Genomic DNA, 27,444 nt, shown 5'->3' with positions numbered 1-27,444 from the left:
ATGGGAGGCTCGGATGCCGCACGACACCGGGGAGGAGTCCTGGTAGAGGAGTTTGTTAGAGGAGTCTGTTAGAGGAGTCAGACAGGTATGTAGTTATACTCCTTTCCCACAGCTAAATGGTTTGTGTGCACGTACCTCCGTGCAGCTTTCAGTGACACTAGTGCTGCGGTCCCAGCTACGAGGACACCGAGCTGCGGACCGTGGCTGGTAGTTTCGGAGGATGTTCTGGAAATTATCTCTAATTACGAATTTGAAACCTTAGCCAAACGTTTTCATGTTTTGTTGAAGTGTTGGATACGAGCTCGTGTCCCGAGCCAGTCTCGTAATCTGATATTTAACTTTAAATAACCCTGGTAGGACCGGCACAAACAGTATAAACGTCAAACTAGTGCCGAGCTGTAGAATTATTTGGTGTGAAAGCTTTCATGTGTATTTTTAGTCGAACATAAATTGCTAAAAATGAACATAAAATATATTATATATTTTTATTTTAAATATTAACTCCTTGAAATCAAACAGCATGGAGTGATGTGGAATAAAATGTAAACAATAAGACTACATAATTCTGGGTTCAGCGTTTCAATTTAAGAATGAAGAGGGTTTTGAAGAATGCAGAACACTAACAAATCGTGAAAAAACAAAAGCAGTTGGTTAGTATATCAATCAAGGTTTACCAGGTCACATTTCCGCTGCAGGGACAAAGTTTCTCTGTTCTTTATGGCTCTGTATACGGAATAAACACTATAGTGTTTCCCTGAGCAACAGTGTAAAATGTTATTTCAGGACCGACACAACTTGCTGTCTGTTGTAAATACTTGCGAGTTCGAAACGTTGTGTTTGTATTTCCGTCCTCCAGATGGTCATCTGGCAGGTCACCCCACGCTGTACCTCCGTGGCCTGGATGTGCTGAACCTGTCCGCGCTCGCTCACGGCGGCGCGGAGTGTCTCTGCGTGCCGGTCCAGGATTTGCCCCACGCGCCGCTGGAGCGGCATTTCGACAGCGTGGCGGAGCGTATCCATGGTAACCACAGCGGTAGCTCTCTGGTGTGCTGCAGCGCGGGGAGGAGCAGTTCTCCCGCGCTCGTCATGGCTTAACGAGGTACGAAGGCGTGAAGCTGCTCCAGGCGCATCATTGGTCCCGTTTATCCGACCCAACGCCGGATTCTGGAGACAGCTACTGGACTACGAGCAGAGGCTGCGTAAGAGTAGCAGCCCTCCAGGAGCCCCGGGCTCATGACCCCGCACACTACAGATTTTTCGACTCCGTTACTCAGCCCATAACGGCATGGACCATAACAAGTGAACTGGTTTTACCGGGCACCGCTGGAGGCAGAGACCATTGTGCCCAGAATGGACTACTATCCTACAGCCAGAGTGGAGATGCGCAGCTGTATTGTGCTAAGGCTGGTTGGCTGTGAAGATCTGCTGGTGTTGAAGGTAGCAGCAGAATAAATGATTTACAAAAACTGCTTGTCTGCTCATATATGACCAAACAGCTCAAATGCATGTCAGGCTTGCTGGCGTTCCACCCATACCACAAATAACAACACAGGAAATTCACATTAATCATGTCTTCAGATGTTTTGACAAAATCCACAAAACCTTAAGTGATTTTATGACTTGCACTCTGTGCAGGTAGATCCAAACCAAATGTGAGGTTAAGGCTCACTGGTATTACACACACATAACCTTCCCAAAAGCACCTGAGAATATGACATTTACAGCGTTTATTCGACACCTTTATCCAAAGTAACTTTAAATTCTGACTAAACACCACTTGAGTAATTGAGGTTTAAGGGTTTTCAGTGGCAACCTGGCAGTGGAGGGACATGAACTGGCAACCTTCTGATCACTAGTCCAGTACCTGAACCACTGATGCATTTGAACCCACTTCACAGTGTAATTCCATGAGTATCTAGAGGGAGTCTTAGAGTCTGATGCCCAAATATTGGTCAGTTTTAAAATAAAAATATAAATTTGTGGCCAAGTGCCTGTAAATTATCTTGAATTCTTTCAAGACATTCAGTTTCTGATGTGTGATCCTCGCAAGAATTTCAGTTTATTCTCTGTATGAGTTCCATGGAGAACTCAGCCATAGAGAACTGTTTACCCAGCATATGTTAAATGCAGTCCTAATGGAGGCCAAAATGAAGTGTTTGAACAAGAATATAATGATCAGATTACTAACTAATCTGATCGTTTTACCATGAATTATAGAGGTACACTAGGGTCATGCTATGAGCATTCACCAAAACCAATCTCACCTAAGTCTGGTGCACAGGTGAAAGTCTATAGCCACACTGTGCATTACCATTCCACGATCAGTCTACCTGCATATATCGGGGTTGTGTCCCATGGAAAAGCAAATGGCCAACACCTCCAGCTGCTGAGTTACTGCGGTGGGGAGAGTCACAACTCCCAAACCCTACGGGGTCAGCAAAGGCCCTGCTGTCTGCAGTGCATAACTGTAAATCTGTAAGATGGAGCCCTTGATTCTCCACACTACACTAGCCAGTCTTCACAGCCTGTACACAGAAAGGAGACACCAAGGGGTTGTGCTGGTCCAACACGTAATGCCCTGGCTTTATTGAACACTTTTGTTTGTTATCTCCATGTGGTCACTTTTTTCCTCCCCCCCCCCCCCCCCCAAAGAGTTAAATCTTGCATGAGTATGGGGAGGTGGGGAGGGGATGAGCCTGAAAGGGTGACTACGCCACGGGCACGCAGACTGTGGTACATATAAAACAACTGTGGTACAGATTGTGGTACATATAAAACAACTGTGGTACAGATTGTGGTACATATAAAACAACTGTAGCCTTGTGAAGTACCATCCTCTTCACAGAAGAGAAGCTTGCGCACTTCCCAAAGGAAGGCACTGCAGCGTCCGGGAGCTCTGGACAACTCTGACAGGAAACAATCAAAAAAAGTCCTTTTTTGTTCACTCATTTTTTCATACAAAAAGTGGAATGATGATGCAGAGACGTCAGGGCAGTCCTCAGGCGTAACGTACTTACAGTGGGCCTGAAGCCCCCACACGAACCCTACAATCGCGTCTTCAAAGACACTGGGAGGAAACAACAGGAACTCCATTCTCTCCACATGACTTCAGAAACCTTAAACAGGGCCACAATTAGGAGAGCAACAAAGGAATTGGGCTAAAAGCAGCATCAAATATAAATGGGGAAGAAAAAAAAAAAAATTATATTTATTTTATTTATATATATATATATATATATATATATATATATATATATATATATATATATATATATATTTATTTATTTTATATATATATATATATATATATATATATATATATATATATATATAAATAAATGATTAGAGTGCTTGAAGGGGGTAGGGCGGTTGGTGGTAGGGGTTTACATGAAATGGGGCGGAGCAGCTGAACATGGGGAAAGGGGCTACATGAAAAGGGCAGAACAGCTGGATGTAGGGGGAAGGTTTATATGCAAGGGGGAAGAGCCATATTCAGAGATTTCTGGGATGTTTAAGTGTCAGATACAGATGGCAGGAGGCAACTGTGGGAGATAACCAGGGAGAAGAGAATGAACAAGGGGAAAACCCCTGTATCTTTTCACATCAAACGCTTATACACACCCACACCCAGAAACCCAAGAGGTTACAGTGTATAAAAAAAAAAAAACCAAACAAAATCCTGTAAACACCTCACAATAAATAAACCAGCAGGGTTTACACCATGCATGTGACATCCCTCACACACAAGCGCACATACGCACCGCCGCCCCCCCCCCCCCCCCCCCTTTCACTCTAACAAAGTTAGGTTGTTTTTTGTGTGTGTGGTTTTTTTAAAATTTTTTTTTTTACACCCCCCCACCCCTCAAGTGCAAAACATCATCACAACTCTGGACAATTTCTGTATTCAAGTAACGTTGTTATATACAAAGGGCCATATTACAAATGTGGAGGACTGTACATACAATAAATGCTGTATTTCATAATTTACACATGTTGATATTTAACAGTAACAAAAACAAAACAAAAAAAGCATTGCAGTAAAGTCCCAACAGTTGCCATGGAAACAAAACGTCACTGATGCACAGCACCTAGCGTAGACGCCCCAAACCTCGGTGTGTGGGGGCAGGAGGCTACGTAACCTCCATGGCTACTGTGTTCTCTGTTATACTGTTCAACGTTGGCTTCTCTTGTTCGTGGTTCTCCCTGAAAGACAAAGTTCACACACACACACACACACACACACTTGAGTCTGAAACATTTAACCTGCAACAAACGTATGGCTTGAATACCAACATTCTGTTGACAGAACAGGCGGCGCATGTGCACACACACACCTGGTCCCCATGTCGAGGGCGGTTGACCCTGCAGTGACCTTGGGAATCTGTCGGTTGGCATTAGCGGAGAGTTTGAGGGCAGAGGCTGGGAGCGTGATCTGGCGTTGCAGGTGCCGCACACTCAGCGTTGCCCCTGGCGACGGCACACTGACTCTCACAGGACCAGCCAACAGTGCCTGTGCAGGGGCAGGGCTGGCCGAGCCAACAAGGTGATTGGCTGAGGAGGTTCCGTTGTTGGGGGTGGAGGTAGGGGCGTCACTCTGGTGGTTGGAGGAAGGGGCGGGGCTAGAGGAGGTTGTGCTCATGTGGTGTAAGCCCTTAAAGACTCCTGCGCCCGCCCACACACACACACAGAGTTAATGTCCAGGATCCATTAGTTATGACAAAACTGCACTGATGTCATTGATCACCTGCAGGTCTCACCTGAGGCCGATACAACGCCGTTGACTCCAGCTCCCAGAATTCCCTCCTCTTTGCTCTTCAGCGCCATCAGCTGGTCCGAGGGCACCAACGCAGAGGCGGCAAACTGGGCACTTACAGAGTCCAACACCTTTGATGGCAAACTCTGAAAACAAACATGCGTCTTTAGTGTTTCTCAGATACCCATCCACCTTTGAGTCCACCTAGTCCTGCAAGCACACGTGCGCACACACACAGGATGGTTTGGGTGGGTCTAATGAATGAGTGACAGATGTACGTACGTGTGTGTGTGTGTGTGTGTGGCGGTACCTGTGTGTGTGTGTTGGCTAGTTGGTGCTGTTCCTGTTCCAGCTGCTGTTTCTGCATCAGAGCCAACTCCTCCTGATGGAGCTGATACTGCTCAGCTGTTAACACTGTGTGTACACACATCCACACACAGTACAAATTTACATTTAGATCATTTAGCTGACACTTAATCGAAGTGACTTACCATTCTGTCTGAATTTGAGTAACTGAGGGTTAAGGGTCGTGTTCAACAGAACCTGGCAGTGGTGGGACTTGAACTGGCAACCTTCTGATTACTAACCAAGTACCTGAACCACTGAGACACCATACACACACCCAACACACATCCACCTCACTATGCACAACCTCCTGATTACTAGTCCAGTATCGGAACAATAGACAGCACTGCCCAAATACAGTGAGTGGAGACCTCTGGTGGCCACTCAACTCTTCACCCTGAAACTGTCAGATCCTGTGCACTCCTCCACTTACCGGGTGTGGGTGGGGGGGCTGGCGCTCGCATGCTGGCTCGACTTCGTAGCGTGGTGATTGGTTGAATAAGGATGTGTCGGCCCAGTCTCCGTGTCGACCACGGCTGAGGGCCGTCAGGGTGGCTGTGCGGGGCTGGTCGCGGTCTGAAGTGCCTCCAGCGACAGGTTTTGATGTTGCGCAGGACCTGCGACAGGTCTGCTGGAGTTGAGAGTGAGGTATCCGTGGAAACCGGCTGGTGGCTGGACGAGGGGGTGGGGGACGGAGGGAAGTCCAGGTCCCGTTCATTACAGAGATCATCCCACTCAGAACAGGCTCGGTCCAACAGAACCCTACACACAGTCAGGATTAGTGAGGTCATCAAATACGACAAGTCACTAGTTCACAGATGTGGCTCATTTGCAGGGACCAAGCCAATAGGAAGAGCAGGTATGACTGGTGATGTAATCACTATCCAATCAGAGCAGCTGTTGTAGGGCTTTGACAAAATGCAAATCAATCTAAGCAGCTGCATATACAGGCAGACAGGTGACGAGGTACTGACACTGTCTCACTTTGTGTGACCATACCAAACCTCCATGTCACCATCAGGAGAGAGGGGCAACATGAGATTTACACACACACACACACACACACACACACACACACACACACACACACACACACACACACACACACACACAGGCATCAGTGATCTCACCTTCCCCCTCTGCCAACTCGTCGTCGTGTCAACCCCAGGCATCGCCGCGGCGACGTAAGGGTGGTGAGAGAGTATCTGTAGCGCACATCTCCTAAACCTCCCTCTGAACAGTCCGCCCATGGCCAAGAGCCAACCTGCCCCCCATGCACCTGCAGCAGAGAGGAGGGCAAATGAGAATCAATCTCCCTCTCACACACAGTGTGCGCAAGTCCCAGGGTGAGTACGCGCGAGGGTGTGTGCATGTACACGGAGAAACTTACAGCGTGGTAGCGACAGCCAGCTCTCCTCCTGAAGGCAAACACTCCGTCAGGATCACTCTCCTCCTCCGCCTCCGAAGAGGCAGAAAACAGCTGAAAGACAACAACACAGAGTCAGACCAGAGAATGTGGGTGTGTGCACGGGTGTGGGCGCACGGGCACGCACGCACGCCTACTTACCTGAGAGTAGGGCTCGTCGTCGGAGCTGGGGAAGTCGTACTGGTTGAGGTCTTTAGTGTTGAAGGCTGCAGGGCCTGCCCCTGACCCTGAGTGGGGAGAGGTGACTGGCAGCGGCTTGGCCCTCTTCTCATACTTCCGCTTCTGCCGCACCACTTCAGGCTTGTCCACCTACACAAAGGAAGTCAACTAAATCTATTACTTAAAACACAAATAAACTGTTCAATAAGTGACCATGTCAGCAGTTACACACAGCACAGTACAAAACCAATACAGACAGATAAAGACCTTCCCCTGCACATATGGGCCAGTGTCACACTATGGGGCCAGTGTTGTTTAGCATGTTGATTTACATTCACCAAGAATTTGAAAACCCCCAATGACCAATCTGTGTACATGACCCAGACTCAAATACAAAACACAACCAAAGTACATTTAGAGCCATGATAACCACCCCAAACATTAGTTTTTGGTGAATTACAGCTGACTGATCACTGCGTTATTACACCTGCACACCAGAAAACAGCAGGTGGACACCCGGCCTTCAGAGGAGCAGGAACACATCTTTGTGGTGGGAGAGCGTTCTTATAGTCGTGGACATGCTGTGTGTGTACTGGGTTGGTGTGTACCTTGTTCTTGCAGTTCTGGACATGCTGTGTGTATGTACCTTGCTCTTGTAGTCGCGGTCATGTTCTGTATGTCTGTACTGGTTACTGCTGATCAGAGGGACAAGGGTGATCACTGGTTTCTCTAGCGCCCTCTGCGCCAAAACCTCTGCCATCACCTCCCCTCCAAAATCAGACATGCCATTCCTGCAAAACACACAAAAAATAATACTTGCTGCAATTCTGTCTATTGTATGCATTATGATTACATCTAAAATGATCGTTTATAATAGCATAAAACTACCAGGTCATTCGTTTTAATATAGAGAAGCGTAAGCAGTGTGTGTGTGTACCTCTTCTCCACTATCTCCAGGGTGAGGTAGAGCAGTGTGTGTGTGTGTACCTCTTCTCCACCATCTCCAGGGTGAGGTAGAGCAGTGTGTGTGTGTGTACCTCTTCTCCACCATCTCCAGGGTGAGGTAGAGCAGTGTGTGTGTGTGTACCTCTTCTCCACCATCTCCAGGGTGAGGTAGAGCAGTGTGTGTGTGTGTACCTCTTCTCCACCATCTCCAGGGTGAGGTAGAGCAGTGTGTGTGTGTGTACCTCTTCTCCACCATCTCCAGGGTGAGGTAGAGCAGTGTGTGTGTGTGTACCTCTTCTCCACCATCTCCAGGGTGAGGTAGAGCAGTGTGTGTGTGTGTACCTCTTCTCCACCATCTCCAGGGTGAGGTAGAGCAGTGTGTGTGTGTGTACCTCTTCTCCACCATCTCCAGGGTGAGGTAGAGCAGTGTGTGTGTGTGTACCTCTTCTCCACCATCTCCAGGGTGAGGTAGAGCAGTGTGTGTGTGTGTACCTCTTCTCCACCATCTCCAGGGTGAGGTAGAGCAGTGTGTGTGTGTGTACCTCTTCTCCACCATCTCCAGGGTGAGGTAGAGCAGTGTGTGTGTGTGTACCTCTTCTCCACCATCTCCAGGGTGAGGTAGAGCAGTGTGTGTGTGTGTACCTCTTCTCCACCATCTCCAGGGTGAGGTAGAGCAGTGTGTGTGTGTGTACCTCTTCTCCACCATCTCCAGGGTGAGGTAGAGCAGTGTGTGTGTGTGTACCTCTTCTCCACCATCTCCAGGGTGAGGTAGAGCAGTGTGTGTGTGTGTACCTCTTCTCCACCATCTCCAGGGTGAGGTAGAGCAGTGTGTGTGTGTGTACCTCTTCTCCACCATCTCCAGGGTGAGGTAGAGCAGTGTGTGTGTGTGTACCTCTTCTCCACCATCTCCAGGGTGAGGTAGAGCAGTGTGTGTGTGTGTACCTCTTCTCCACCATCTCCAGGGTGAGGTAGAGCAGTGTGTGTGTGTGTACCTCTTCTCCACCATCTCCAGGGTGAGGTAGAGCAGTGTGTGTGTGTGTACCTCTTCTCCACCATCTCCAGGGTGAGGTAGAGCAGTGTGTGTGTGTGTACCTCTTCTCCACCATCTCCAGGGTGAGGTAGAGCAGTGTGTGTGTGTGTACCTCTTCTCCACCATCTCCAGGGTGAGGTAGAGCAGTGTGTGTGTGTGTACCTCTTCTCCACCATCTCCAGGGTGAGGTAGAGCAGTGTGTGTGTGTGTACCTCTTCTCCACCATCTCCAGGGTGAGGTAGAGCAGTGTGTGTGTGTGTACCTCTTCTCCACCATCTCCAGGGTGAGGTAGAGCAGTGTGTGTGTGTACCTCTTCTCCACCATCTCCAGGGTGAGGTAGAGCAGTGTGTGTGTGTACCTCTTCTCCACCATCTCCAGGGTGAGGTAGAGCAGTGTGTGTGTGTACCTCTTCTCCACCATCTCCAGGGTGAGGTAGAGCAGTGTGTGTGTGTACCTCTTCTCCACCATCTCCAGGGTGAGGTAGAGCAGTGTGTGTGTGTACCTCTTCTCCACCATCTCCAGGGTGAGGTAGAGCAGTGTGTGTGTGTACCTCTTCTCCACCATCTCCAGGGTGAGGTAGAGCAGTGTGTGTGTGTACCTCTTCTCCACCATCTCCAGGGTGAGGTAGAGCAGTGTGTGTACCTCTTCTCCACCATCTCCAGGGTGAGGTAGAGCAGTGTGTGTACCTCTTCTCCACCATCTCCAGGGTGAGGTAGAGCAGTGTGTGTACCTCTTCTCCACCATCTCCAGGGTGAGGTAGAGCAGTGTGTGTGTGTGTGTGTGTGTGTACCTCTTCTCCACCATCTCCAGGGTGAGGTAGAGCAGTGTGTGTGTGTGTGTACCTCTTCTCCACCATCTCCAGGGTGAGGTAGAGCAGTGTGTGTGTGTGTGTGTGTGTGTACCTCTTCTCCACCATCTCCAGGGTGAGGTAGAGCAGTGTGTGTGTGTGTGTGTGTGTGTGTGTGTGTGTGTGTACCTCTTCTCCACCATCTCCAGGGTGAGGTAGAGCAGTGTGTGTGTGTGTGTGTACACCTCTTCTCCACCATCTCCAGGGTGAGGTAGAGCAGTGTGTGTGTGTGTGTGTGTACCTCTTCTCCACCATCTCCAGGGTGAGGTGGAGCAGTGTGTGTGTGTGTACCTCTTCTCCACTATCTCCAGGGTGAGGTGGAGCAGTGTGTGTGTGTGTACCTCTTCTCCACTATCTCCAGGGTGAGGTGGAGCAGTGTGTGTGTGTGTACCTCTTCTCCACTATCTCCAGGGTGAGGTGGAGCAGTGTGTGTGTGTGTACCTCTTCTCCACTATCTCCAGGGTGAGGTGGAGCAGTGTGTGTGTGTACCTCTTCTCCACTATCTCCAGGGTGAGGTGGAGCAGTGTGTGTGTGTGTGTGTGTGTGTGTGTCTGTGAGCGCGCGTGTGTACCTCTTCTCCACTATCTCCAGGGTGAGGTGGAGCAGTTCCCGCTTGCTCTTCTCTCTTCTCTTGATCATCTCCAGGATGGTGACAGCTCTGCTCAGGTCTCTCCTCAGCTTAAGCATCTTCTCATATGAAACCTCATCATTCTTGCGGTTCTGCAGAGAGAGTGTGTGTGTGAGTTAGAGAGAGTGCGTGTAGGTCCTGACACGCGTGTGGTTTCAGAGGTCTCAAGCACCCTACCTTCCTCGTCTGCATCTTTTCCGTCCTGCGTCTGAAGGCCACGTAGGGGTCGTTGGTGCTGGATCCGTCCCGCTTCTCCTGTTTTACCGTGGGGATGAGGGAGGTGCTCGTACTGGACCTTCTCTTCTTACTCCAGTACTCAAACACCTCCCTGATCAACTCATCATCCTCCTTCAGAAGGAGCTTCGCCTCCTGCAGGGTCACCAACTAAGTGGACGGGGGAGTGTTTAAAAAATAAAAAATAAAAAAAAATAAAATATTAATTATATTATATATATATATATATAAAAAAATCAAAGACAGACAATGGCCAGGAAGAGAGAGAAAGATGGTGTGGAGAAAGTTTAGCTTATTGATCAGGAGTTACTGTTCTTAACAGCCTCTGACATTGCACATATGATGAGTGTGAGATGGAAGGCCACTCAAAATCACATCCTACTTTAAACCCAAACATGATGTAAGACTCATTAGATCAGCTGTCCACCACCTGCTTGCCTTCATTATCCGTTAGAGTTGGAGAGGCATAACAGGATGGTGTTTTCACCCACACAACACAGTCATTCATGACCAAGACTGGACACACTACTGTGGTCACACCCAGCAGGAGAAGCCATCTCAATTCACGTGCTGCTCCCCCTTAATATCTCACTCACCTGTGTGCAACCTGTGTGCCAGTTAAAGCACTCAGAACAGCCTGTCTTTACCCTGAGCTGATCCCCCAGCATCATGTACTCTTCCAATTCATTCATTACACTGTCTCAGACTGACCATCTTGCAAACATCACATATGGGTTTTGCTATGTGTGCATGCTGATGTTGGTGTTTTTGCAGACATGTACATGTGGATGCTCTCAGGAAAGGCTGTTTACATGACAAACACTGGGCAGTCACGTGAGCCGTACGGTGAGAACACACACCGGACAAGGACAGAGACTCGGCATGTAACGTGAACAGTCTCTTGCCTTCAGTCCACCAAACACTCGCTGAGCACCTTAAAAACCAGCTTAATACAGCAACAGCAGCAGATAATCAGATCAGCATCTCAAGTCTTCTCACACACATACAACACACTTCAACTGTTGCCACATTATGAACAAACAGTCTGTCACAAACATCAGTTGGCTCTTCAGGACATTTTCAAGCTGTTGGTAAATTCGATCTTGATCTTTCTTGCATAGTAAATTCAGGTATTGGATTCCTTCTCAAACCAGTGCCACTTGTCAAGGTCGGCACAGCAGACCAAGCCTAATTAACCCCCAACCCTAATTAACCCATAACCCTATCCCCTAATCCTAATTAATCCCCAACCCCATCCCCTAATCCTAATTAACCCCCAACCCTAATTAACCCATAACCCTATCCCCCAACAGCTACAGTTGTGCTCAAATAGCAGTACTAATGTTAACGACAAAGAGCCTACTGCTCAATACAGTCATTACAACAGCAGTATTATTGCAGTACAGAGCTATTTAGTAATAACACAATGAATCCGCAAACACACTACTGGAAGGATAATGGAGCCTACACACACGGAATTAGAAGGCTTGGAGAAAACAGGTTGAGGCTTTTGCACCCAAACAACTTTTTCTTCTTTTTTTAAATAAGATTTTGCTAAAGTCATTTCAACTTTATATTTTCAACTCAAAGATGTGGTTAATAGAGCTTTCAGAAAGAGTTATAAGATGATCTTACTGATTGATCCCTGCCAGTGAATATCCATGTGCTCAACACAAATGGAAACTGCCAGGCAATTCCAGTCAAGAATCCCAATGCTGACAAACACGGTTAACTGTACCCCCAGCTCCTACCCACCTAACCTTCAGAGCCCCAAGTTAAGTACCATTACCACTCATAGCCCATAGGCAATACTCTCAGTCTCTGTCCTGGTGAGTCAGCTAGTGCAGGGCCTGTGAATGCACCCAGGACGTGGTGCACTGCAGTGCTGGTGTTCCAGTGGCTGTACCTGCTGTCCACTGCCCTTCTCCAGTCTGTCAATCATCTCCTCAAACTGCAGCGCCCCCACGTCCATCTTCTTCCTCAGCTTGTTGACAAACGCTTCGTCGTCCGAGTCCAGGTCATAGTCGGGCTGCTCTGTGTCCAAGCTGAAGGCTGCACAGATGAGCAGAAAAGTGTTTTTTCCAGATCTGCTGGGTAGTGCCCCTCCCTACAAAATAATATGACCTGATCAACAGTTCAGGACCTGTTTGAGGTCCTGTGGGTCTACATGTAGCAACTGAGAAACTACTGCAGGTCAGAGATAACCAATCTGAGCCCCATGGGACGGCACTCCCGCCGAGACCTTACGCTGTATGTGGATGAGCTGTTTGGGCATCCTGAAGTCTCCTGGATAGAGGGAGTCATAGTAGGAGATGTTGCTCTCTGCCTCGGGCACAGGGATCACCATGTTGTCCCTCTTCTCCCCGTACACCTGCTGCGCAGAGATGGCACGCTGGAGATGGTGCTCCTAAACACACACACCAGGAAGAGGAACAGAAGGGTCACAGGGGCAGGTGGGTTCACAGGGGTCCACAGCAGGGGGGGGAAATAAAAAATAAAAGCACACAGCAAGCAAAAAAAAACCAACAACCCAAAACTGTGCCACATGGCACCCCCAGCAGGGGAACCACTGCTGCATTTATTTAAGATGTAAAAGATATTAGACACATGAACTGAAGGTCCAGCCCCACTGTTTATTATTGGAGAGAGAACAGGTTTCTATAAATTCAATGTCACTGCTAATAAAAGTTGTATGCAGTTGTTTCTTAAAAGCTCTGGAATATTCCATAATCAAAACAGTAATACTGGTGAAGCTCATGGCAGAAGTTTCGGCTGAGAACAATTCCACATGCGTTTGTACTGTTCGTGAAACACCTCATTTTGACTTACCTGAAGCGCCATCATGATAATTTTATGAACAGTCAACATGTGCAAACTGGAATAATCCTGATTTCCTGTCCTCAGTAGAGCTCAGGCACATTTATGGGCAAGATTATGGTACATGTATGCTTGTGCGTAACATCTATACTGGGTCACACTATTGTTTTACAGTGACATGTCACCAAGACACAGCTACTAAAGAACATCTTAAACTTGCATCGTATATACAAGCAAGTTAGGCGAGTGCTCAGAGGCTGTTGAGGTGCACTGGCCACAGGCTCTGAGTGACAGGCCACGGACACACGCGAGAACGAGTGTCAGTTTCTCAACACCACTGAACAGAAAGTTAAAATGCCAACCCAAACCCTTCATGTTAAAACATTACACACCCGTGCAGATGGGGAGTTCTGCTAACGCAAAATTACCCCGTCATGAGCTTCGCGGGTTCGTTACCTCCAATTTACGTGATCCACAGATTACAGGTGTGATCTTCAGTTTGCTCAAAAATAGGATTCTAGTGCATTACATTTCAAGTGATCATACACAACGTCCACTACCGACACATGTAGTATTTGTGTTGATAGCATCGTTGCGCAGCCTGCGGTGTATCCCACTAACGCGGCTGTCCAATACTTCATGTTCAGCCAATGCAGCCGTGATGCAAACGCACATGGACTCAGATGGCATGACAATGATGGCTGCAGATAAACGCAGCGAGGTACTGTATCATGACATTAGCCTGCACGACAACAACACTGCAACGTATCGTGTGGGGCGATATCAAAATATCAATGTTTGAATAACAGCAAGAAGCAGCTCGCTGTAACGCCTCACTGAGACGTGTGCTGTGTTTAAGGGCAGTCTAACACACCTGTGGAGCAGGTGTGTAACATCACCTTAAAGAAGCGCTGCAGTGACAGACACACGCGTAAACAAACCAAAGCATGTAGGTTAGCTAACCTAGCTAGCCACTAGCTAACTCAGACCCAGGCCTTCAGAATTGTATACAATCTAAGCAAGAGTTAGCTAGCTACCCGGGTGGGCCGTTTCCACTCGCATGGAGCCAATACCCCTGCCTGGACAGGTGTGAACTACCTACACCAGCTAAACGCGCCTCACCTCGCCTGTCCTGTCGCTAAGACGCTCGCTATGTGCGAACGCCTTGTAAACAAACGCTCCACCTGCGCCGTGCTGTTTCTAGCTGAATGTTTGGGTGCAACACGCGTCTCCATGTCTTGACCGGGTAAGTTTGGATCCCTCTGTCTTAACTCTGCGCTACTACATGTCTCCATGTCTGGACCGGGACAGTTTGGGTCCCTCTGTCTTAACTCTGCGCTACTACACCAACAGCGAGAAGAAAGTCTACAAAATGGCGGCGCTGCCAGGAGTCACGTGACTTCTTTGTACTCCATAGATCGTCTACTACCACGAATAAAACACACAAGTAATAACACTTTCATGATCTGAGGAGGTAATGCTCTTATAATTTGGTACAGTGTATTTACCGTCATCCGCGCTATAAACTAAAGGTAAAAATTAGTCTTTCTAGGAGACAAATGGCGGCCATTTTGTGCAAACCTGCGCAGACAAGCAAGGGGCGCACCTTTCTGAAAATAGATTTAAAATGGGTAATGCATGTTTCTAAGCAGTAAGACGTACCGATTCCTCCTCTTTCTCCATCCCCGTCGGCATCTGTGGCACTGCCCGATTAATAGATGCATATTCGTGCAGGTCGGGTAGGTCCTCGCAACGGAAGACGGGTAAAGGCTTGGAAGCGTCCAGCGCCCGTGCCCGAAACGACAATTTACTCATTTTTTTTATAATTCGAGATGCAACATAAATCTATCCGATCTCCTAATATGTACTACTGATCCAACTGAAGTTGTCATGGATGATTTTATTTCGTAATCCCGGAGTCTTGGGTGTCGACTAGGCTATAGGTATAAAGTGGCGGGGCGAGCGGAGCCGGGAGGCCGGGTCTTGGTCGCTCTCTCTCGGTCTACTTTTGCAGTAGCTCCGGTCTCTTTCCCTGGTTCAATACGCCATGGCCAACATGGCGGACATTAAAAACTCTTTAAGACTCCGCTGCTCTCCACAGCCCAGCCCCCTGACCGCAGAACAGCCATTCCCACCAGGCTCACAGCGCTTGCGCGGTGGCGCTGAACATGGTGCATGAGCCGCCTCCTCTCAGTCCCGCAGTACACACCGACAACATCCCGTCTGATCCACACATCCACGACACGACACATGAAAATGCGACTCCGAATACCAAACGCTTTCTTTACATACCTGACGTCCTGTTCCCAAATCTCCGGTGAGAAACTGATATCTTATCCAAACTCAAAATACAGCTGGTGTTCACCTGAGGTGTTGAATACGTACTAAGTAAGGAAAAACACAAATCTACAGTGCGCAAGGTCCCAAGTTCAGAAACAGTTCAACATTCCCCAGTGGCAGTCCAGTTCGTGTCCACCTAATTCAATTTTTTTCGTCTGGTACTTGCAAGGTTTTGCATAAACTAGCAAACAATGGTACCATGATGCACTTACATTAGCTGCGTCATAAATGTGCAAAAAAACAAACAAACAAACATTTATACTATACTTTTTTTACAAGTACACAACAAGACATTGGGTAAACAAATCAAAGCATTCAGAAATCAAATATTTAGGTAATCAAAAGACCAAATATTGATTTATTCAACACATTTATTGTAAAACTGAAAAACCTACTAAGTTAGTACACAGTTAGTACAATGTTAAAGAAGCCCAACAGCAGAGACAATAGCTAATGTAAATAAATTAAAACATGACCTTTATATATTTAACACTTCCATTTGACCTGAGACAAGAAGTTATCAGCAGAATACAACAGAATATTCATATGAACAAGTCTATTACAATCAATAGCGTCTTTTCCACTGTAGGGCTGAACAGCTCCGAGACAGTAACCATTTCAATCAGATTTCCACACAAATGTGGCACAGGATGCTTACAAATGGTGCTCAGAGCAGCAGAAACATTCAGGTGGGATGGAAATGACTGGAATTTGCTGACTGGTTCTATATTAACTAAGTCTCTTGTTGCCTTCTCTTGTAACCAGCATTTTTGCATTTGAGTATGTCCTGTGCTGTTTTTGATACACTAAAATAAAACTAAGTAGTCCAAATTATTCATCTCAGACATCTGCAGTGATCAGAGTTGTTTAATAACAATTATAAGTTGTTGCTGCCACATTCTTCCTGGCCCTGATTTCCGGTACAGCACTTATGAAAGAAGAAACTAATCGGTCTCAAGAGTTCACAACCATGTACAGCAGCCTTGGTAGGCTAACTGTTCAGACCTATGGTGGAAGAGAGGGCATTGATGGCTGATAGTTACATCCAATTGTCCAACAAACACAGCAAAATGTTACTATAGGGACTTTGCAAACTTAAATTGCATGCTTTGTTTAAGCAACAGTTTTTCAAAAACTAAAATGCTACACTTAAGTGTGCAGCTGCAGCACACCACCACGAGTCCAACACTGCACTCTTCATCAGTCCAGCCACTGTTTAAAACCGTAAGAACCCTGCTGTTATGCTTGTTCTGAACGAGGAGAGAGTGCATTCTTCTAGATAGAATTCCTGTGCTCACAGGTTCTACAAGTCAGTTTTGGGGACATGACAGTGAGTATTTATACAAGTCTGCTGGACCCAGCAGATACAGTGTCATGTCTAGGTAAATGACTGATGTACTGTAAGGGCCACCTGCCTTCTTTTCTGAGTAGCTAGTATGTCTTTTAAATGTCAATCTGCCATCTGACCAGTAATTTGGAACAATAAATGCAGATTGGCAAGCATGAATGTATATGACAGCCACATCTGAGATTACGGGTGCAGAACACAGTATGATCTAGACCATCACTGCCCACAAGCAAACCATGGAGCACTAAGGAATTACCAACCATGTCCTGTTCTTGTGACCGTTTCCTTGCTCGTGGCTATATAGTAAAATGTCAGACAGTGTCACAGTTTTCCCAGTATATTAGACAGTTGACGTCTTCAAATACATATGAAAACAAATTACTCCCATTACTACTTATGTTTTACTTTTTGTTCTTTATACCAGTGGTTCTCGCTTTTGTGTTGTGTGACTTGCCAAAAAATGTAGGCTGGGCTGCACAACCAGCTCTATCTGGACTGCCCATAAACCATGCTCCAGTAATCTGTGTGCGCCGACTGCATGGAAACCCTTAGGCCGAGTAACCCTTCATGTAAACGTGTTAGTGTTATCCCTCCTGCCACTTCCAGCATGTTTGATTGTACCATACATCATGGCTACTGATCACACAGAGGATCATGGCATTGCTGACCATTTCCCTCAACACACGTACCTTTCTTCATAGCCACAGCTTATAACTACAATGTGCCAAATACTGATAATGTAAGTGAATATATGATAAAGTTCTTAATATTATCAACAGTACAGAATGCTGTATGTCCACAAGCTGCCTGCGACATTTCCCCAAATCCGTACAACTCCCAGTCTGAATACCTTAAGCATCACTGCATACGCATACCTCAGAAACGCACTAATTAAAACATGGCATACCCCAGAAACTCACTAAAACATGCTGTTAATCTCATTAGTTTAGTGGAAATGCTCTTTTTAAGTCCATGAAAATAAAATGCTTCATGTTTCAATCACAAACAACTGCCAAAGCCCAGAATGGTATATTGCCATTTGACGTATTTAGATAGATCGAGTCACTTCATGACCTGGCGTAATTTAACAAAACATGACTAATAGAAAATGTGATCATGCTCACCTTTCTGCACCACAGCCTTTCTTATGGTTCAGGAAAGAAGGACAGTTGGAGGATTTTATATATTTGGTTTTGTTTGACATGTATTGAAGTATTTACTTTGGAAACACATTTTTGTAATAAACTTTTGTTCATTATTTTCACCATCAGCTTGTATGTTTTTAAAGTGCCAGAGCCATTTTGATTTAGACTAAGTAACGACACTGAACATTTCAAACCGTAATAGCCGTAGTAGAGGATAAATCTTACCTCTCCTCCAAGCCAACATCTCGTGCATGCTCAGTCCCTCCCAGTGTGATTCCAGAATCCCAGTCGAGATCTGTTCTGTGCAACCCATCACTACAAACTGCACAGACAAATATCATTAAACGACTAAGAGTTCAGGTTCTCATTCCAAGGCACGGACCTTATTGTGTAATGGTACTTTTACTCAATCTGCACATCGCCTATAGGTTACTTAGCTGCTTTGGTAAGACTGGATCTGGTTGCAATTATAGCCCACTAAACTCCTATGCATTACCATAGTGACATTATAGCCTATAAAGGGGGTTCGGAAAAGCTGTATTATCCTCTCATGTGAGCCATGGTTTGGCTCTTGGGACAAATAAATGAAAAGCAAAGCAAATCACACCTTTAATGTACCTAGACTAACTACTTTTTGAAACTATTCAAAAATATTGGAATACTATGAACGTCCCTTGTTCTTCACTGGATTTAGGTCGTATTAGACCTTAGAGAGAAAAATTACTTTGACGAAACACCATGGCGCCCCCATCAGACCTCAGTCCAAGCAACAGCGCAGGCGCAAGCGTGAATGGGGTGACTTGTGTGAGCGCAGTTATGTTGGATCATTATGGGGTTTCATGGGATCAACACAAAAGCGCGTCAAACAGTAGCCAATGCATCCTTCCGCTATCATAGCACTTAATGACTAATTACAAAGTCTACTAAAACAGGTGAACACTTAGAGTTTAAATGCCGCTAGCTACTTTCCCCTCGGGCGTAGGCATGTACACACTGGATATTGTTTTTGAATCTTTCCGTTAAAATAATAAAGTCACAAAAGCGAGAGAAACCAACAAGTCTACCGCTACATGCTGGATACGGGCCAAACCAAAACGCACCACAAAATAAATGCAGTCTTATTTTAAATGGTCACACATCTAAATGAATTCGTTTAAGGCCACAGAAAATGATTCCTGTACAATCAAATCAACTAGCTATCTAGTACCGCTACTACAGGTCGGAATGAAACGCCGATTTGATGCCCAGTGATGGTCAGCTAGTCGGCAGACGGACTTGAGGACGGAGCCACTCAGCTAGTAAGCTGTTAGTTAGGTTAGTTTAGCTAAATAATTCGGATGCCTAAAAGTGCATAGGGCATACTCAACTGGAAGTTTACTTGCTATTTAAAAAAAATCCATTCTAATCGGACGTACTAACGTACTAGAAGGGTATAATTATTTATAATTCGACAGCCAAGTTGCTAATATAATTCGATATACAAACCAGTTACAACCTAGTAACATAACTAGCTAACCTAACCTAGCTGGTAGTTAGCTTGGTAGCTAACGAGACAGCCAAGTTACATCAGTAATGACATGCCTGCTATTGCAAGTTTAAAAGAGCTAGCTAGCTATTCATTTATAAAAATAAATGTCTTCTCAAATTTGGCCAAAAAGACCAACAGCTCTGACTTACCAGCTCCGTGTTTTACGTATTCCAGCTGTATTAACGTAAACCCTCAGTTAGTGGCCAAAGCCCTACGTCTGCAGGCTAGCTCGCGACTCTAGCAAGCTGCTGTTTGCCAAACGTAGGGCTACACAGTCGCGAGACGCTCGGAACGTCGCGCGTCCTCGGGACATAACGGTTAGAAGGAAACGTACTCGCGAGCAGACACACACACACCATCCTGTCACTCACTGGTAACTCGCGCTTACCAGCAAGCTAAGCCTGTCGGTTACTGAGCTTCTAACTTGGCAGTGATACCTTGAAGAATTGTGATTGGACAATCAATAAATCTCTTCGGACCCACCTTCTTTGGACGTATCGAAGGAGAAAACAAGTTAGCCCCGCCGCTAAAACACACTAACTCTAGCCCCGCCCCTAACAAAACAGACTAACGCTAGCCCCGCCCACAGAAAACACAATAACACTAGACACGCCCCTAAAAACACACTAGCGCTAGCCCTGCCCCTAAAACACACACAATTATACACGTCACAGTACCAGTATATTTACTTAAAATAAATTCACACAACGACTCTAAATACCACAGTAATACAATAGTAAATACTACACACTCATTCACTCTCTCTCTCTGTATATATATATATATATATATATATACACACACACACACACACACACACACACACACATTTTTCTAAGAGAAACATGATGTTTCAGACAGATGTCCTTCATCAGCTGTGCAAGCAAAGTGCTATAATATATAACATTTTGACACCTAGTAGCAGAATACAAGATGCTGGCCAGGAATCAAACACTGAGAGACAGAAAGACAGATCCAGACAGACAAACAAATAGTGCTTAGAATTTCCTGTTTGTTTATTAAATCTGGAATATGTTTTCAAACCAGCAAATATTAAACGTTTACACAAACAACCTAACATTGCCACATTTCATCATGTATAAAAAATCTATATGAAAATACACAAGAATCTGAACACACAGAACACCTTGCTGTCACTTGACCTCATATTTGGGGTTGATGGCTGTTGTCATTGCACTTATATATCGGATTCAGTGCCTGTGAAAACATTTACACACATTCATCAGGGGTGATAATTCACATGAAAAACCTCTGAACAGGAATGATTTTCAGGATACAACCCAAAAAGCTCAAGCTTCATTCTGCATACATTCTAATATTTCTAATTTAATCCACATTTGCAAATCAGTTTGTCTTAGAAACACCATTTTCTGGTTAACAGATAGGCCAACGACCAGAACTGTGGGTCTGACTATCGATATACCAAGAATCAATTATCATCACTAAATTCAAAGGCTTCCTAAGAAATTATTTGAGCTATTGCCTAACGCATTATGCATCACACCTCGTAGAGCGTGTTAGTAATTGTATTGGATACTCCTATTTGGATTGGTAGGTACGTACTGTGTCCCACTTGGCATTCATCTTCTCTTTCTCAAACTCTGTGAAATCTCTGTGGTCATGAATAATCATGAGCAGTTTCCAGATGAGAAGCCGGGCCAGACCAATCAGAACAATGCCTCCAATCACACCAGCCGCAATAGGAATGATGTTAGGATTTGTATAGCACTCTGGAACCAAACAGAAAATCATGGGACATGCAGTACACTGGACAGTTCTTCATATTCAATATTTTTTATACTGGGAAAAAGTGTAAACCTAGGTTTGGTCCCTGTTTCCGTGTGGCCCAACAACATCTGACCATTTTTTCCCCAGTTAGGTGCAGATGATTTCCAGGAATGAAGTCAAATCCCAGCCATGCCATAATCAGAGTTGTACTGGATTTACAGAATTTATTTAATTCAACTTTATTCAAAGATTGTTGTAATTTGGCTCTCAGGAACTACAAATAAAAAGGGTTTACATTTAGCATTTACTAGGACAGGGAGCAAAGTCCTACTTTAGGAAAATATATTACACACAATAGGAGTAACATAGGCTGGGGTTGAGTAACTTGGGTTGGGGGCTGAGTAACTTGGGCTGGGGTTGAGTAACTTGGGTTGGGGCTTGAGTAGCCTTTGAGGCAACTTGGGGGTCGAGGGTTTTTTTTATGGGAGTAGTTATCCCTGCTCCGCTACAAGGTCCACGTCTTGTGGTAGCTACTTGGAGCTGAACCCACAATCCAGATGCCTGCTGGTCAGCAATCATATCCACCAAGCTACTTCTACCTCCCATATGACCCTATGAAGCTTTAATACCAAACTATTACCCTTTATGTGAAATAATGATCAGCTGTGGGTCTCTCCACTAGTCCATCACACCTGAGACACTGAGCTTTCTCTGAGTCACCTGACTCAGCACATCAGGTAATTACAAAGCTGTCCATGAGCTTCGTCAGTTGTGTTAGAGCAGGAAAGATATTTTAAAGAGAGCTTTGTTTCTGACCAGGTGTCTTTCCACTGTGAGCTGAGTCTGAGTGTTTGCCTTCCTCGTAGGTGAAGAAGATCCAGCAGTCATTGGCATGGCACTCTTTGCAGTGTGTGCGGTAGGGCGCTTGCTGTTCGGCTGGGAAAGGTACTCATTCTTCGACACCTCTGAGACTTACGTTCTTGCATTTGGTCACACATGAAGACTCGTGCAAATGACATTCAGCACAGTCCTTGTGCAACAAACAGAAGAAATACATGGATAGTGTGAATTATTATTAACACACAGACAGTTGTGAATTATTATTATTATTATAACACGGACAGTGTGAATTACTATTATTAATACACAGTGTAAATTATTATTAAGACACAGACAGTGTGAATTATTATGAACCTGATGTATAACAGGTAAAAATGCCACCACTTCTTTTGAGTTGTAAGCTATTTTTGTCAGCTTTTGTCAGAATGTACAATGGCTGAACTTCTAACCCTAGTTTCTGGAGTCCCTGTGCGCTATACATTTAAGAACACTTACTGCTCCAATACTTCTGACTCAGATCATCTTCTAATTAAGACTTTAAATTAAAATGAGCATGTCAGAATAGGGAAGACATTCAAATGTACAGGAGAAGGTTATGCATTCAGGCATTCAGCACAGCTGTCAGTAAAGACTCACTCATATACATACACACACACACACACACACACACACACACACACACACACACACACACACACACACACACACTTCATAACTGCACTACAGAACAGTGAAGACTCACTCATACACACACACACACACACACACACACACACACACACACACACACACACACACACACACACAACAGAACAGGGAAGACTCACTCATACACTCATATTCAGGCCTGAACAAGCTTGAAAGGACTCAGACGTGGAAAGCGTCTAAACAGATGGGGTAAATGTCTATTAGAGTGGGGTAAACGTCTCTTAGAATGGGGTAAATGTCTATTAGAGTGGGGTAAATGCTAAAGTGTTGTAAAACACTTCTGAAGGTGACTGACCTTGCAGACCACAGCCTGCATGATGGTGTCAAATCCTCCCTCAGGTGAGTCCAGGTTTCCGGATGTTTCCTAGCAGCTGACCACATCAGTGAACTCCTGGCCGTTGCTGGTCAGGTTCAGGATGTTCTTGTAGCTGAAGGGCCGTGTGCAGTGGAGTGGAGCACAGGAGTTCTCCAGGTTCTTTGGCGTGGTCTTGACGAACGGCATGGCCAGCTTCTCCAGGAATGATCCAAATCCTGCCCACAAAACACACGCCAAAGTGCATGTGTGTGTGAAATACAAGAATTATTTTATCTGCTGACGGTGATCATGGTGTATACATGTTTTGGAATGAAATCTTATATGAGCATGGACTGAAAAAAGTTTGTGTGTGTGAGAGAGAGTGGTCTCATTTTTTTCCTCACCGAGCTATAGGTCTGAGGTGAGGCCCTCCATCTTTTAAGCCAGATAAGTCCCAAGGTTTTTCACATTATGTTGGTCCTGTTTCATAGAGTTATTGAGGTCCATCAGCTAGTACAGGTCCATGGGGTAGCCCTCAGCACGTTTGAACTTCAGAGAAAACTGCTGCAGTTCACCTACAACACCGAGGTATGATATGAATGATGGAGTGGCTCAGAGCAGACTGATGGTCCTCAGGTGTGTGTACAGGTGTGGTGTGTACAGGTGTGGTTTATACAGGTGTGTGTATAGGTGTGGTGTGTACAGGTGTGGCATACACAGGTGTAGTGTGTGTGTTAGGTCTGACTTCTTGCACGGCTGCAGGTGTTGAACAAAATTTTGTACCTGCTCTCAGGTACAGCGTGAGTTTCTGAGGCTGAATTTGAGTGATTTCACTCAGCTTCAGTTTCTCGCCTTTTGTCTTTCTTACGGTTGGTGACGGCTTTGTTCTGGTCTACTGAGATGCTCCCACGAGGGTTTTCAATGCTGATGTTGGGACAGCTCTTGTCAATCAGAGCCTTGACCTCTTCACAGTGTGGAAACGTATAGTTCTGCAACAAACATCAACATGTTAAGAGTGCTATCCTCAAAACACAACATTCAAAAGGAGCCCAACCTTAAAAGGACCAACCGGAGAAGAGGACTGTTTCCACTTTATAAAAGTTAAAACACACTGGGCAGTGTCAGGTCTGCTCTGTATAACAGTTTACTTTCACTTTTAAATGATACTCATTCTGAAATCTGGTTTTCATTTTTAAATTATGCTAATTTTTAAATGTGGGAACAGAAGCCTGGGAATATTAAAACCAAGCATTTGGATAAACATGATGACCATTAATCAAAAACATATTTAGCACATTGATTAACATCTATTAACAGAAAAAAAGATGATAAAAATGTTGAGAGGAGGTGTGTGTTTTAAGTTGTAATTTGAAAGAGGAAAGTGAAGATCAGAGATAGAGAGATTGAGGTGGAGTGTTCCAGAGTTTTGGAACCATGACACTAAAAGATAAAAGATCTGCCTCCTACAGAGACCAACCTGAAGTTGGAGAGGAGACCTACATCAGAGGACCAAAATGTATGGGTGGAGCAGTTCGGGTGTAGGAGTACAGCATCAGAAGACTGAAATGTACAGATGGAGCTTCTTTTTTTTTTTTTTTACATTTAGCTGACGCTTTTATCTAAAGCAACTTGCAATTATGACTGAGTACAACTTGAGCAATTGAGGCTTAAGGGTCTTGCTCAGGGGCCCAACAGTGGAAACGTGGCACTGATGGGACTTGAACTTGAACTAGTCCGGTAGCTTAACCACTGAGATACCACTGCCCATATGAGCCATATGAGTGTAGGGGTTCAGGATCAGAAGACTGAAGTGTATGGGTGAAGCAGTACAGATGTAGTTCAGCTAGGTATGGAGGAGTATGTAAGGAGCAGGAGTTTATACTGAATGCATTCAGGGATGGGGAGACCGTGTAGCTGATGTGGACTAGGAGTGATGTGGACTGATTTCCTTATATGGAGGAGGATTCTTGCGGATGAGTTTTGGACATATTGAAGTGAGCGGATGGTTGTGTTTGGGACGTCAGTGAAAGGAGAGTTACAGTAGTGAAGATGGGAGGTGATGAAGGTGTGAACCAGGGTCTCAGCATCATGTGAGGAGAGTATGGGCTTAACACTAGCCATTTTTGACCAGTGATTTAACATGGGGTTTAAAACAGAGTGATAAAGTCATAAATTACACCAAGGTTCCTAACCGTGGATGAGGAACTGACCAAGACACCACCCAGATTGAGTTTAAGATCAGAGAAATTTGGGATTTTGGATTTAGAACCAGTAAGTAGAATGTTATGTTTATGTTTATGTTCGTGATAGCAATCACGACACAGCAGTTGGTTAAAGCCAGAACATGAGAAACAGGAAGCAAGAGAAGATGAAGGGCATTCAAACACGATGGTCCAGGATTTTATGGGATGGTCCAGGACTTTACAGGATGGTCCAGGACTTTTACAGTTTGGTCATTATCAAGCTGTGAACTCCAAAAAAAAAGCCTCTTCTAATAATGTTTGTCATAATAAACAAATAAAGGTGGAATTACTTTGCTTGTTCACCAGCCGCACTGCTGTCCAACATGACACACAGTCCAAAGGACACAGCTGAACACTTCCTGCAGTCATTGACATCCACAGATGCTGCATCTGAACAGAACGGAGGGAGAAGGGCCATTTCCAGACCACGGCCTGCGTTTACAGCTGGTGTGTACGCAGAAATCCCAGTTAAGTTCTGCAGTAGGGTCAAATACATATGGGGGAAGAAAACACTCCAGGAATTTCAAACAGACCATGTTTCATTCTGTCTGTTGTTTTGAGTTCTGCCTGCTGTGTTGAATTCTGTATGTTGTGTTGAATTCTGCTTGGCTGGGTGTCAGACAGCCCTTGTTTCATTCTGCTCTATTTACCAACATGGCAGAACAGACTCATGTCCTGGTCCAGGGAGGAGTACCGTCTCACCCAGGCTAAAGGCGAGAAGCCCACACACCCCAAACACCAACAACACCCGCAGATCCATCGAGGACAGGAGGAAGGTTCAACCACACCAGGAAGTGTGTCGTCTGTGTGAGTGAGAAATAGATCAACAATACTGCCTGTATATGACACTCCCTAAGCACATAGTGCTGTGAACCAGAGGAAGGAGATATCAACACAAGACACACACACACATTTTTGTTGCTGCAGGCTGTGACTATCAATGTGCACATCCGTCCTAACGTGCACCGTGTCTAAATATGTTTCCATGGTTTACACATTAACTCAAAGCAGGAAGCTCTTCAGGAGGACATGGTGCTGTATGTAAGCTCAGAGCAGCCACTCTTGTAAGCATGCACCACCACCAACTCACTTTCAAATAATCCATTTCAGCCCATAGTTAACTATTTTAATTGTGAAATAAGTAATTGACTTTTCATTGGAGGATGTTACCAATAGGATTTCTTGTCAAAAATATTCATTTTTTAAATTTAAGGATTTATGCCTCAGAAAATGTATAAAATATCAGATTGCTCTCACAACCATCTGGTAATAAATTAATCAAAGTTAAAATATTCAGTAAACAACAGCTGCAGCAGTTGTGGCATTTGAGAGTAAATAATCTCAAAGTTTTTACCTACATAATCCCAAAATCCTTACCTTTGCACCTGGTGCTGTCTACAGTCTCAAGGATGGGGAGTCTGATTTCAAAATTAACCTGAAGAAAATTAATATATTATTAATTATTTGTTCCGTGTAAACATCACACTGAGGCTGCCAGCACTTCAGTCCTCCTCCAAACAAGAAAAAAAAAGAGCTGCTATCAGAGGTGTCCTCCCTCACCTCACTGACCCCGCCTACATCCTCCCTCACCTCGCTGGCCCCGCCTACATTCTCCCTCACCTCGCTGGCCCCGCCTACATTCCTGTGAGCTCTGGCTGGTTGCCAGAGCTTCTTTAGGTGTGTCCAACTTGGGCTCCATTGTCCAGACATGGTACATCCAGGTTTAAACTTGCTGTATCAGTGTTTTCTCAGTCAGGTATGTGTCTGGAAAACACAAACCTTCTGGACTCATTTTTGTAGACCCCAAACAGTTTTATTTTGCTGCCCTCATGACCTGTCTCTCATATCAGGAGACTGATAGAATACCTGTCTCTCATATCAGGAGACTGATAGAATACCTGTCTCTCATATCAGGAGACTGATAGACCGAATGACATACAACAGGAAGAGAACATCACTTTTAGAAGCAGTAAATACAAAACTAAATATGAACAAATATACACAGCAGTAATAATAAAGGGAGAATAAAGAAATTAGATAATAACAACAATGCAAACACACTGA

General features: G+C 45.2%; 2 protein-coding genes and 2 long non-coding RNA genes across 7 annotated transcripts; 1 reads left to right on the top strand and 3 right to left on the bottom strand.

Annotated features, from left to right (window-relative positions):
* On the top strand, nucleotides 1-1,460 carry LOC113591458 (dual specificity protein phosphatase 14). The gene is given in 4 exon segments (XM_035528084.1): nucleotides 1-67; nucleotides 857-1,087; nucleotides 1,090-1,131; nucleotides 1,134-1,460. Coding segments are annotated over 4 exon segments (444 nt in total). The 3' UTR covers nucleotides 1,238-1,460.
* Nucleotides 1,461-2,553: 1,093 nt separating this feature from the next.
* On the bottom strand, nucleotides 2,554-3,212 carry LOC113591461. Its single transcript, XR_003412196.2, has 2 exons — nucleotides 3,018-3,212; nucleotides 2,554-2,906 (listed from the first exon to the last, which is right to left on the bottom strand). It is a non-coding gene; the product is annotated as an uncharacterized LOC113591461 (long non-coding RNA).
* A 621-nt stretch (nucleotides 3,213-3,833) lies between these two features.
* On the bottom strand, nucleotides 3,834-19,963 carry epc1b (enhancer of polycomb homolog 1 (Drosophila) b). Of its 2 annotated transcripts, XM_035528329.1 has the most exons (15): nucleotides 19,695-19,963; nucleotides 18,243-18,339; nucleotides 12,615-12,774; nucleotides 12,274-12,419; nucleotides 10,311-10,517; nucleotides 10,077-10,225; nucleotides 7,330-7,474; nucleotides 6,666-6,833; nucleotides 6,489-6,578; nucleotides 6,229-6,377; nucleotides 5,532-5,860; nucleotides 5,064-5,167; nucleotides 4,758-4,899; nucleotides 4,335-4,662; nucleotides 3,834-4,203 (listed from the first exon to the last, which is right to left on the bottom strand). In XM_035528329.1, the coding sequence occupies exons 3-15, from the start codon at nucleotides 12,712-12,714 to the stop codon at nucleotides 4,131-4,133; spliced, it is 2,130 nt and encodes a 709-aa protein (XP_035384222.1). In that variant the 5' UTR covers nucleotides 12,715-12,774; nucleotides 18,243-18,339; nucleotides 19,695-19,963; the 3' UTR covers nucleotides 3,834-4,130. The 2 variants fall into 2 exon arrangements, with proteins under 2 accessions (XP_035384222.1, XP_035384221.1); XM_035528328.1 differs by lacking the exons at nucleotides 18,243-18,339; nucleotides 19,695-19,963 and adding an exon at nucleotides 14,847-15,289.
* Nucleotides 19,964-20,617: 654 nt separating this feature from the next.
* LOC113568005 lies at nucleotides 20,618-26,980 on the bottom strand. Of its 3 annotated transcripts, XR_003409525.2 has the most exons (9): nucleotides 26,758-26,980; nucleotides 26,031-26,183; nucleotides 25,671-25,855; nucleotides 23,921-24,126; nucleotides 23,542-23,712; nucleotides 23,138-23,373; nucleotides 22,111-22,324; nucleotides 21,130-21,296; nucleotides 20,618-20,763 (listed from the first exon to the last, which is right to left on the bottom strand). It is a non-coding gene; the product is annotated as an uncharacterized LOC113568005 (long non-coding RNA). The 3 variants fall into 3 exon arrangements; XR_003409523.2 differs by having other exon boundaries at nucleotides 25,671-26,183; XR_003409524.2 differs by having other exon boundaries at nucleotides 24,006-24,126; nucleotides 25,671-26,183.
* Nucleotides 26,981-27,444: the final 464 nt, after the last annotated feature.

Source organism: Electrophorus electricus, chromosome 7 (genome assembly GCF_013358815.1).
Source record: "Electrophorus electricus isolate fEleEle1 chromosome 7, fEleEle1.pri, whole genome shotgun sequence".
Taxonomy (NCBI): domain Eukaryota; kingdom Metazoa; phylum Chordata; class Actinopteri; order Gymnotiformes; family Gymnotidae; genus Electrophorus; species Electrophorus electricus.
This window is presented reverse-complemented; position numbering and strand designations above follow the sequence as displayed.

Excerpts from the sequence above, each read along its gene's own strand:
- epc1b (XM_035528328.1), bottom strand. The coding sequence starts at position 14,999 with ATGAGTAAATTGTCGTTTCGGGCACGGGCGCTGGACGCTTCCAAGCCT. Across the intron at positions 10,226-10,310 it reads AAAAGATGCAGACGAGGAAG|AACCGCAAGAATGATGAGGT; the intron begins GTAGGGTGCTTG and ends CTCTCTCTGCAG. Across the intron at positions 5,168-5,531 it reads AGCCCCCCCACCCACACCCG|TGTTAACAGCTGAGCAGTAT; the intron begins GTAAGTGGAGGA and ends GTGTACACACAG.